Below are 11,136 nucleotides of genomic sequence, written 5' to 3' on the forward strand. Positions count from 1 at the left end.
TCTAAATTTCTTTTGAACTAGGAGCCTGATGAGGTTATGTACAATTGCAAACCCAGGGAATAATTCTTAATTTTGTTTTTATCTGGTGTACAAAAGAAAAGGGAAAGGGGAGAAAAACTCTATCTCCAAGAAACTGGCAGGAACAACTTCCATGATAAACAGTTGCTCCTTGAGCATGCTGTACTCTCCTAAAGGCACGTCGGGTCAGCTAAAGGTCTGCAGCATCTGAGCTGGGAGATCCCTCCAAAGAGGAGGGATTTAACTGTAAGTGGGAGGTTTTAACCCTAGGCACCATTTATTTGCATGTTTCTGCCTGAAACTAGCATTTTGGGAACACGTTTAACAAGCACAATATATTCCATGCGTTTGCTGGAATAAACGGCGCATATGAGCTTCCTCAGATCTGCAGTCAGCAGGGAGCTGTCTGGCCCGTGATTTTACACATTCTTGCATCTAACTGAGACGTTCTGATGCCAAATCCAGCACTCAACTGACTGCACCATGTGTGCATTTTAACACACCTTAACAGCATCTGTGCTGGGAGCAGCGAGTGAATCCCGTGGCAGAGCTCTGCCGGATCTCTGGGATCAGTGACCTGCCTGCTGGGAGCTGCACCCCAAAATCCAGCACAGGATGAAGGCAACTGCGCTGACCCCGTGGAACAGAGCACCAGTAGGATCACCAGGGAACAGGGAATCTAGATTGCCACATGTTTTCCTGAAATTAGGCCCAAGGCATTAAATGTTCTCAGGCGCTGAGAACTGGCACATCAAAAACCTGCTGTCTCTCCCCTTCTGTGCAGTGAATTCAGGGAATATTCCTGCTCATCACATGGGTTCAGCACATGAAGCAAAGTTAAGTGCCTCAGTGAGGAAAGAATCGTGGAAATAGTGGATTTGTAGTGCTGTGCAGAGGTGCAGTGTGCACTACAGACCCCAGTGGCACATGTTTGTTTTCATTTGTTATCCAGTGCTGCTATGGCTGCAGAATTGAGTTTGTTGCTCTGATGGCTGAGTTCTCATTGAGTTACTGGTTGGAATTCTTTAATTTCTCTTGCTGTGATGGCTGAGTTTTCAGCTCAATTTTTAAGGCATACATTGTTCAGCATTTCATTGGTTCTGGCACTGCCAAGTGTGCTTTGCACAGTGTCCTCCCATCATGTCTGTGGCACAGGCACCATCCTCACTCTGCATTTCATGGAAATCATGTGCATGGGATGGTGATCCTCATGGAAGGCTGCAGGTCCAAGTCAGTCTGGAACTCAAAACAAATGTACCAGGTATTTTAGTTGTGTATTTTATGGTGGAAGATAAAGGTTATTCCTCCCTTAATTTACCAGATCATGTCACTTTTAATGTCTGAAATGCACTGAAGCCTCCTCAGACAAAGCACTCCCTGTATTTAGGAAGCAGACTTTTTTCAGAACCAGAAATAGTTTGATTTTATTATTTCTTGAAAATACCAGCAACTTTTGAATTGTGTCTTACATTACCTGCCATTTTCCTTTGTTTGAATTAAGATTGTTTTATAATGATTTCAAGGGGATAAAAATCGTTGCCAGGCTGAAAGTCATTATGCCAAGCTACAGCCCAGAGCAGGCACTAAATTTTATGCAAACCTGAAAAAAAAAAGAGTTTACAATGGAAACCCTGAATTTTATCTGTACCAGAACCAGGAAGTTACTCCTTAACTGGGCTGGGATAACGAGGTGGTGAGACTGGACCTTTGCTGGTGACAGTTGCTGAATTTTGGCAGCAAGAACTGGGTCTGGCTAAGGGCAATGGTTCCTCGAGAGTTTTGGGGGGAGCCCTTGGGCTGAAGGATCCCTTGGGAGGGAGCCCATGGCCAGGAGCACCCCGGGGTGGCCATGGGGCTGGGCTGGCAGGCAGGTGCTGCAGCAGGTCAGGTCTGTGAGGAGCCTGGTCCATTCAATACTGCTTCCAGGTGCCAGAATTCCATCTGCTTGCACTTGGAGCTGTTGTTTGTGCAGGATTTGGGGTGTGCGTGCTCAGGCTGGGTTTTTGAGCAGATCTGTGGTTGCCACTGCTGTTCCCTTACTCAGATGAGAAATCCCCCAGACACACATTTTAAATGAAATCCAGTGATTACTCTGTTGGTCATGGGGTTTGGTCCATGTTGGTTTTTCTCAGAAGTTGCTACATTTCTTAAAGTTGTATTATGATGAATAATTATTCTGGGTGTGATACTGAGGAAACTGAAAGATGCAGATTTGTAAATAATTTCTAAATCATTTTAGAATAGGGATGGTTTGTTTTAGTAGAACAACATCTTTTGATATACCAAGTTTGAGGCCTTTTAAATTTTATTTTTTAATGTTTTTGTCAAGGTCCTCAGGGTACACTTCAGGGAAACTTCTTGGGTCCAAGAGACCATCAGAGATAAATAACAGTTGTTGTTCTCAAAACTACTGTGTATTTATTTATGCACTTCTGCAGGAATCACAGATCCTGATCTGTTATCTGCAGACCTGATGATCTGCAGGATCTGCAGACCTGATGGTAGGAACCTGCTGGGGTGGGTACCTGATAGGGTGAACATGGAGTGAAGAAACGAGGACAGGTGATTCTGGAAAGCATGTGATGTCTCTTGGAGAGTTGGTCAATAATTATCCTCACTAATATCTGACCACTTCCTTCATCAGGTTGGTGATGTGTTTGATTACAAAACTTCTGGCTTCAAACTGGCCAGCTGAATTGCAAGGATTCTGTGAACTGCTCAGCAAATGCCAAGCAGTTAATGCCATGCACTGGTCCCAGCGTGCAGAGTCAGCTGAGTGAGAGCTCCAGTGCTCAGCTGGGAGCAGGGCAGGGCTGCAGGGTTGGTCTCAACCTCCCAGCAGCCTCTCCCAGCCCTTTGTGCCTCCATCCAGCAGCACCATTCCCTGCTGTGCCGGGCAGACGTGAGGGCATTCCTGCCTTGTATTGCTTTTGTGTGCTTATTAAAAAGGAATCAGCAGATCTGCTGAGTGCCTGGGTAATGGAACCCAGATGTGGGCACTGCTGCCTGCTCTGCTTGACAAATCTGCAGCTTTTGGGATTTCACCAGGGTTGCTTATTATTTACAGAACGTAACTTGAGACAGTAGAACAAATTTTTAGATTAAAAAAAATCAAGTGGTGTGGAATGTTTTTAGCTGTGCAGACCAAACAAAGCAGTTTGCCAAGGGGGTGATGGGCTAAATCCATGCAGTCTAGGCCCAGCACCAGTGGCACTGGGTTGGAGAACTGCTGGCCTTATCACCAAGAAGGGAATGATCTGTTATCACCAGGATCAGTGTCTGAACGTGGAGGGCACAGTGAACACTGAACTTACACTCTGAAGTGCTTCTTCCATTTAAAAAACAAAACCAACACATTAAAACCTTTGCTCAGAAATTGCCAAACTTTCAGAAATTCATTGTGGTGCCCTTTGTAGCACTGGTACTTTTTCTCTGGCCTGCTTTGAGCCAAACATTAGAAACCGGTGTTCCCTGAGGTTACAGTGGCAATGGGATTAAAAGGCCCTGTTCTATCCCACTACTATTAGGGTAGTCTTGCTTGCAGTGCTTCAGAACCCTCTTCTCAAGGAACTACAGAATATTAGAGAGGCTGGCCTGTTGAATATTACAGAATTACAGAATATTAGAGAGGCTGGCACAGGGGAGTGTTTGTCTGAAGGATGGCTCATGTAAAACCCACTGCATGGTGCAGCTGCTCTGTCCCTGTTATCCAGCCTTCCTGAATGCAAGATGGAAAGTCTCAGCAAAACATTATTGCTTGGCCACTGTTAATTAAAACCCACCTAAGGCTGCAGGCAGTAGCTCTTTGAACTTGTCAGGAGGTGCCATAGAGAGGTTTAAGACCCAACAGGGGCTTCTTTGATTAGTGATCTTTTGCCATTTTCCTGCTTTTGGAAGTTACAAAGTAGGACAAGCAGCAAGGTGTGAATTGTACTGGTTGGAATTCTTTAATTTCTCTGGAACTTTTGTCTCAACATTTTGCATACATGGAGGCAAACAACTTTTGTTTATTGCTTTGTAAGACTCTAATAGGTAAAAGAAGGCATGTGTTGTTCACCTCTTGTGGAGGTTTCGAAAGACAAGAATGCTGTACCTGGTGCAGGTGAATCCTGTGTGTATCTAAGGAATTTAAGGGGCAGGAGAGGTGACTTGCTCCAGAGCCATAGTGCACTAATAGCACAGCTCCAACCACTGCATTAAGAGTTGTCAAAAACTTGAAGGAAAACACATTTTAAAAGGGTGCCCAGGCTTCAGGTGTGAGTCAGGGCTGCTGAGGAGGAAAGGTGACAAGGAAATGAGGCTCTAGAGAAAACATCTGCAGAGCATGGACCCCAGAAAGTGAGTGCTCAAAAGCAAAGATAATGCTCCATGGGACCTTCCTCCTGTCCCTGGATCAGAAAGGCTGGAGGTCCTTGTGCAGGGTTTTACAGAGTCAGGATGGGAAGGGAGAGCACTAATCCAAAATGGTGCATTTGGCTGGGAAATTTGTAACAGCAGTAGCCTGGAAGAGCTGTGAAATACCATGAGCAGCCCCAGAGTGATGCTGCTGGGAAGGGACAGGGAATGAAGCAGGGCTCGGCAGCCTGTAACACAATTCTTCAGGGGCAGGGCGTTCCAGGAGCTTGAAGGAATTCAGAGTATTATTTTTTAACAAAATTCTGCTAAGGGAGGAACCGAGCCTGCAGTTCTGCGGTGCTGTGGCCAATATCAACCTCTGATGGCTGTCAGCCCACAAGTGTGTGTCCTTCTTATTGTCATTTTTAATAGACACACAGAAGGGTAAAGTATGTTAAACCCGGCTATGGGGACCCTAATTAATGAGGATTTTACTTCTGTCTTAATTTAACTGCATGTTCCTATTTCCATAACCACAGAGTTTGCAGTTTCCTGGCACTGTCCATTGGTGAGAGCTCTCTCTGGGTTTTTGCACTCTTACTTTCTTTAGAGCAGTGAGAAGAAATGGTCAAATCAGTACAACTGCTGATAAATACATCCCAGAATCTTCAGAGGGTATACACTGCTTAGGTCACTTCTTCCTGCTAATGTTGCTACTTTCCCCTTCATTGTAGCCAAAGTTCTTCTATTTCTGTTATTGTATGGTTCTGTGTCTCATAGAAATGTGTAAATAGACACATCTTCCAGATCCAAGTCTTCCAGGATCTACACACAGTGTTTGTGAAGACCTGGGATTTTTCAAGGCTTTGTATCTCAAAAAGACTAGAGCTGTGTGTGCAGCCAGGGAGGAAAGGCTCCCCAGGTGATCTCTGTGTGTCTCCTGCTGCAGGACCAAGGCAGAGCGAGTGCGGAAGCCCCGGTGCTGCAGGGGACCCCAGGGGCTCCTGCCCCGCTACCTGGAGAGCCAAGCAGAGGGACAGGAGCAGCTCTTCAAACTGACTGACAACATCCAGGATGAGTTGTGAGTACACAGCCACTTACACAGCTACTCTGAGTATTCTGTTCTGTTTGCTGCCATCATGTCTTTGTGTCTAAAACTGCTTCACACCCAGGCATGTTCAGTTCTGGGCCCTCACCACTGCAAGGACATTGAGGGGCTGGAGTGTTCAAGGAAGGGAATGGAACTGGGGAGGGGTCTGGAGCACTGAGTGGGGGGGCTCAGCCTGGAGGAAAGGAGGCTCATGGGGGACCTTCTGGCTCTCCACAGCTCCCTGACAGAAGGGTGCAGCCAGTCAGGCTCTGCTCCCACAGAACAGGGACAAGGGACAGGATGAGAGGAAATGGCCTGAAGTTGCACCAGGGGAGGTTCAGGTTGGATATTGGGGTAAATTTATCCATGGAAAGTCATAAAGCCCTGGCACAGCTCCCCAGGACAGTGGTGCAGTCGCCGGGAGGGATTTAAAAGCCATGTGGATGTGGCACTTGGGGACATGGGTTAGTGTTGGCCTGGGCAGTGGTGGGGGAACAGTTGGATTTGATGCTCTCAGAGGGCTTTTCCAACCCAAATTATTCAGTGACTCTACAGGGGGAATATCAGTTTGTTGGATTGAGGTCTAAATGCAGCATTCATCACTTGCCCGATCTCCACCATAGTTACTGATCAGCTGTGTCAGGGGACCCACCAGAGCATCTGCCAAGGCAGAGGGTCAGAATTGCTGATGGTGGAGCTGGCAGAGGGAGGTACAGATTCAGCAGGGTCACTTGGTGTCACCAGTGTCACTGGGCAGGTTCCATGTGCCAATCCAGGTTCTGCCTGAGGACGAGATTGCAATCTGCCACTTGTTGCCCTGCGAGTTCACATTTGGGGTATCCTGTTTCCATCTCCTTTCAGGATCTTTGTGCCTATTCAGGATGGCTCTTAGGCAGGAAGACTGGAAAGAGCAATTTGTGACCAAAAAAAATCACTGGTGTAGCCCACAGCAGTGCAGTGGCCTTTGTCATCGAGTCACACTGTTCATTCACTGTGACTCTCGCTATTAGAAACATCATTCAGCAGGAACACAGTGTTTCTTGTCATGGAAAATAAATACAAAATTATGCCTCTGACTTTTATCCTAGTATCATAATCAGAAACACATTTGAAGACCTGATTATTTGCATATTTTCCTTCAGAGTTAAATCCATAAAAGGGGGTTTAATACCTTGCTCTACTGTTCTAACTAAATGTTTCCACATTTTTTTCCAGTTAGGCTCGCTGTTTCACTTCTGGAAAATATTGTGTAATTACTTCCTGATGTTGTTAAGAACCCCACAAATTCTCCAGAGATCTGGTTGCTTCTACTTTGTTCTACTGGATCATGTTTCATTTAATTTTTCATTTTATTAATTTGAGATATTTTTAATAGTGTAGATGTATGGGTTTAAAAAAAAAAATTGTATCTTGCAGTAATATCTGAAAAGGTTAAAAATACCCATTTTAAGAACTTGACACTGAGAAAAAAGAAACAGTTGGCAAGAGCAAAAGTAGTGATGCATGACTCAAACTTAGAACAAAATGTAGAGCCTGAACTACAAATTAGCTAATGTTTCTGGGCTTCTCCATTAACTCACTGACCTCTGTTTCCATTCCTCAGAATATATACATGCCACCAGTAAAAGTCTTTTAAGGAGAAGTACATGCATCATGTGTTGCTCTTACAGAGCAAATGCAACCCGTGGTCAGAGCCCAGGTGTGTCCCCTGGACTGGGGAGCAGCTGTCAGTGCCCCTTCTCTCCCCGTGGATGCCCGGGGTCCCTGCTGGCATCCTGACCCCGTTGGATCTGGTGCCTCCCTCCAACACTCCTGTTTGATGTGCCTGTCCAGGGCATCAGGCTGTTCTTCTGCAGCTGTACTCCTGCTCTGGGTTTAAATTAAGTTTTCTGTGACACTTCATAAAAAATGTCACTCTCCATCCTATTTAACTAATTTCAAAGGCAGAACCTTAGCCTGAAGTGTTTGAACTCTGATGGAAAGCTGCAGGGCAGGTGCTGATTTCCAGAACTGTCTTAATGTTGTATTTCACCTGGGTTCCTCTAAGCCAAACTCCACTTTTCTTCCAGTTTGTTTTACTTAAAGGAACACAGGTTTTTTATTCCCTCCTGGAGCTTCATCCAAGGTTAGAGCTGGGCAAAGGCTCTTTTTAATGAGGCTGTGTCCCTCTCAGCACTGACATGACAGTGTGGGGACAGTGTGGGTTGGAGTTGGTCTGTGCACCTTTCCCAGTGTGAGGGGAGAAAAGCAAGGGCAGGGACACAGCACAGAGGCAGAGGCAAGTTCAGTGCAGAGCAGTGTCTCTGAGAGGACTGGAATACAGAATTACTGGAGTTAACCTTTTCTACCACAAAAAGAAACTATGGCCTGACCTTTTGCCATGTTTTTGGCTATTAACATACCTTTTATAGCTCTGGGTTTATTTAACTACAGATCAGAGTAGCTTGTGTGCAGTGATATTTAACTGGTAGAGCCAAGGGCGCATTTGGAGATTTGGGAGCTTTTCTGTTTACCAAAAACACTGAGTTAGTGGCAAAGGTCACTGATTCTAAGCCAGTGGAGGATTCTGCAGGATGTGAGGACAGCAGGGAGGTTTCTATGAGCAGTGGCTCAGAGGGCAGCAATTGGGAACCTGCCTGACAGCAGCAGAATCCTCCTTTACAGATGCTTGTCAACCCTGGGGGCTGTTGGCAGAGCTTTTTTAGTCTGTTTAGCACTACTCTATTTCTCTACTCAGCTGTGATTCCACATTCAAGTTGCTGAATTTTTCAGCTTTTTAAAAGCCCCACTAATGAGGTTCATTTCAGTAGTAAACCAGTAGTGGAGGAGAAGCATTTGTGTGTTCAACTTTCATTTCACTTGTGCACCTTACAATTATTCTTTTACACACCAGCCTTTTCAGCCATCATAACTCTCAATATTCCTAACTCGCTCTTCTCTTCTCTTCCTATTCATCACTCAGCCTAATCTCCCTGGGGAAACCTGCTTGCTGCTTAACCTCTCACCCCTTGTTAAACAGCTAATTTCTCTTTTCTGCTACTGATCCTGGCAGCAGGTTCAACTTGATTTTGGTTTTGAAGGCAGGAGGTGTGGGGAGCAGAGAAGCACAGGAGAATTACAGGATTGCTCTTGTCATAAATGTCTGCAAACCTTTCACGTACCAGCTCTGGAACTGAAGTTAGTTGCAATTAAGCTTCAGCATTAGGACTTGCAGTGCTCCAGAGCAAGGAAATTACTGTTCCTAAGTCCTTGTCAAAGAACATTTTTATGTGTACCTGTAATGCCCAAAGCTGGTGGCCAGGCAGGCAGCACTAATATTTGATTTACAGCATGATCTTTCTATAAATAGGTGAGAGTGTCCTTCATTGGCTCAATTTCTAAACTGTTTAAATTAAATACAGATGAATTGTACGTGTTGCACTACTACATTTTCTGATGGACTTCTGAAGGTCACAGAACAGGTGAGGACACTGCTTCATTTGCTGTTTTTACTTTAAGCTAATAATGCTTTTTACATTCTCCTTCGTTGCAGCTTCATCGCCGTAGAGAACATCGACAGCTACTGCGTGCTCATCTCCTCCAAGGCCGTGTATTTCCTGAAGAGTGGAGACTGCACAGACAGGGATTGCATTTTCCTGGAGGTCAGGTATGATGACCTGTACCACTGCCTGGTGTCCAAGGACCACGGCAATGTCTACATCCAGCTCACCAAGAAGGCTGTGAACACGAGCAGCGGGCTGGCCATGCCCGGCCCCTCGCAGCAGCGGCCCATGGTGAGGAGCTCACCCCTGTCCCCTCGTGTCCCCTTGTCACCAGAGTGCTTTAGGCACAGGCTTTGTTCTGTCAGCACTGAAACAGCTGCTGCCCAGGTTTCAGTGACTGTAGAAGTGGCTCCCTAAACTCCTGAGAAAGCTGAAGAAAGGAAAACACTAAAATATTCCCACAGGCTGAAAAGTAACAGGAAGAAACATGTATTTACCTGTGAAAGGCTTTTAACTTTTAACCACATAAATGCAGCTTGGGTACTTTGCTGTCTGTTTAATCTTCTCCTACATGTAGTAAGTTTTTACTGTGAGGTCTCTAATGCTGGAACCAGTGTTTATGTTTTGTGCCATTACAGTAGTTGCTCAGGGGCTGTTTTACAGGCACAGTTACAAGCTCACCCCTGACCCAAGTCAGTTCACATTCCAAACAGAACAGCCAGATAAAAGGTGGGAGGGGAGGCAAAGGAAATAACCTCAGATATGGCACTGTGTTCCTGCTCTCACCCTTGAATATCTGTGTGTGTACCTGGTGCTCCCTCACACTTCTTTCTTGCTCCAACCTAAGTGCTGAGAAGGAAGGAAACCCCACTGAAACCTTTCTCCCTTACCTCAAATCTAAAATCTAGTCTGTTTCAGCTGACAGCAGGAGCACATTAAGAAAAATCCCCTTTCTTTCTGCAGGTGAAAGTGAAATCAGAAGCTCTGGCAGTAAAGGTGTCCCAAGAAATCAACTATGCAAAGAGCCTTTATTATGAGCAGCAGCTGATGCTGAGACTTAGTGAAAATCAAGAGCAACTCGAGCTGGACTCTTGAAAATCCACTTCCTCACTGCCAGAGAGAGCTGCAAGTACCAGGCTGGAGCCAGGACTGTGTGACTAGACAGGAAAAATATAATTTTAGTATTTAGAGAAAACAAAAGAGGTGGCTTTTCTTTTATAAGCACTATTGTATAACAGAGGTGTAGCTGACACAGCTTTGGGTCTGGGAGAAGCCCTGTATTTTGCTAACATGTATATATGTACAAGTGTCCATGTAAATAGGATGGGCAGAGGGTGTTGGTATAAATATGAGTCTGTTTACTGTGTAAAGAAATTAAAGGAGCTCTACTGAGTCGTACTGCACTACCTGACAGAAGCCCTTCTCTCTCTCTGTCATTTTTTTTTTCCTTGAGAAAACTGATTTTCACAGTACAGGAATGTAGATAAACCTTTAAAAAATAAAATCAATAATTAATTTCAGCTTTTGGAGCACAGGTGTCCTGTGGTTTAGAGCTTTAACACCATGAATGGGGTGCATTAACACTGTGATTAGGGGGCATTGGTTGGGTTGTTTGGTGGGCTTTTTTTGGTTTTTTCTCTTAACTCACTAATACAGGTAAATACAGGAGACCTGGTCTTGCACTGAAATGTCAGCCTCTTTTTTAACAAAAAAAATGTATTTTGGTAAATAATACAGGGAGGATTCAGTTTTACATTCACAGTCTGCATCTCAAAGCCTCTTTTCTGACTTGTTTTTGAAGTAGTTGAAGTGAGCAGTCTTGGAAATTGAACATTGAACTTCAGATTTTTCCTTCCCTCAGGTGGAGGAAGGGTGGGGGGAGAGGAGATTACCAGCTTGTTGGACTTCACAATATCTTGAGAAGTAAACTTCTAAATAATAAAAACAACAATTTTTTCCCCCTGATGTTGTACACCACATTGGTATTTGTCTCATTAACTGTGACCACACTGAAGAAGGAGGAATGAGTGCTCTTAAACACCCTGACCCAGAGGAACTGGAACCCTCAGTGTCACATTTATTCCCTGGAGGTGCCAGGTTTGGGTGTGAAGACACAACCCTCCACTAACTGCTGAGTAACCTACATTTTAAACTGTGACTCCATAAACCTTTTGATTCAGTGTAAGGAGACCTTTTAAAAGGCAAAGTAAT

At 44.9% G+C, this 11,136-nt stretch overlaps 1 protein-coding gene across 9 annotated transcripts in view; it reads left to right on the forward strand.

Moving 5' to 3' along the window:
* The window catches only part of VPS13D (vacuolar protein sorting 13 homolog D), a 100,125-nt gene extending 89,238 nt beyond the window's left edge, over positions 1-10,887 (forward strand). For all 9 annotated transcript variants that reach the window (XM_041419788.1, XM_041419787.1, XM_041419794.1 and 6 more), the window contains 3 exons: positions 5,303-5,434; positions 8,976-9,216; positions 9,889-10,887. In XM_041419788.1, the coding sequence (XP_041275722.1) occupies positions 5,303-5,434; positions 8,976-9,216; positions 9,889-10,020 (505 nt within the window). In that variant the 3' untranslated portion in view covers positions 10,021-10,887. The remainder of the gene's footprint in view (positions 1-5,302; positions 5,435-8,975; positions 9,217-9,888) is intronic.
* The last annotated feature ends 249 nt before the right edge of the window (positions 10,888-11,136 follow it).

This window comes from Onychostruthus taczanowskii, unplaced genomic scaffold, assembly GCF_017590055.1.
Source record: "Onychostruthus taczanowskii isolate IOZ18803 unplaced genomic scaffold, ASM1759005v1 scaffold61, whole genome shotgun sequence".
NCBI classification, from domain to species: domain Eukaryota; kingdom Metazoa; phylum Chordata; class Aves; order Passeriformes; family Passeridae; genus Onychostruthus; species Onychostruthus taczanowskii.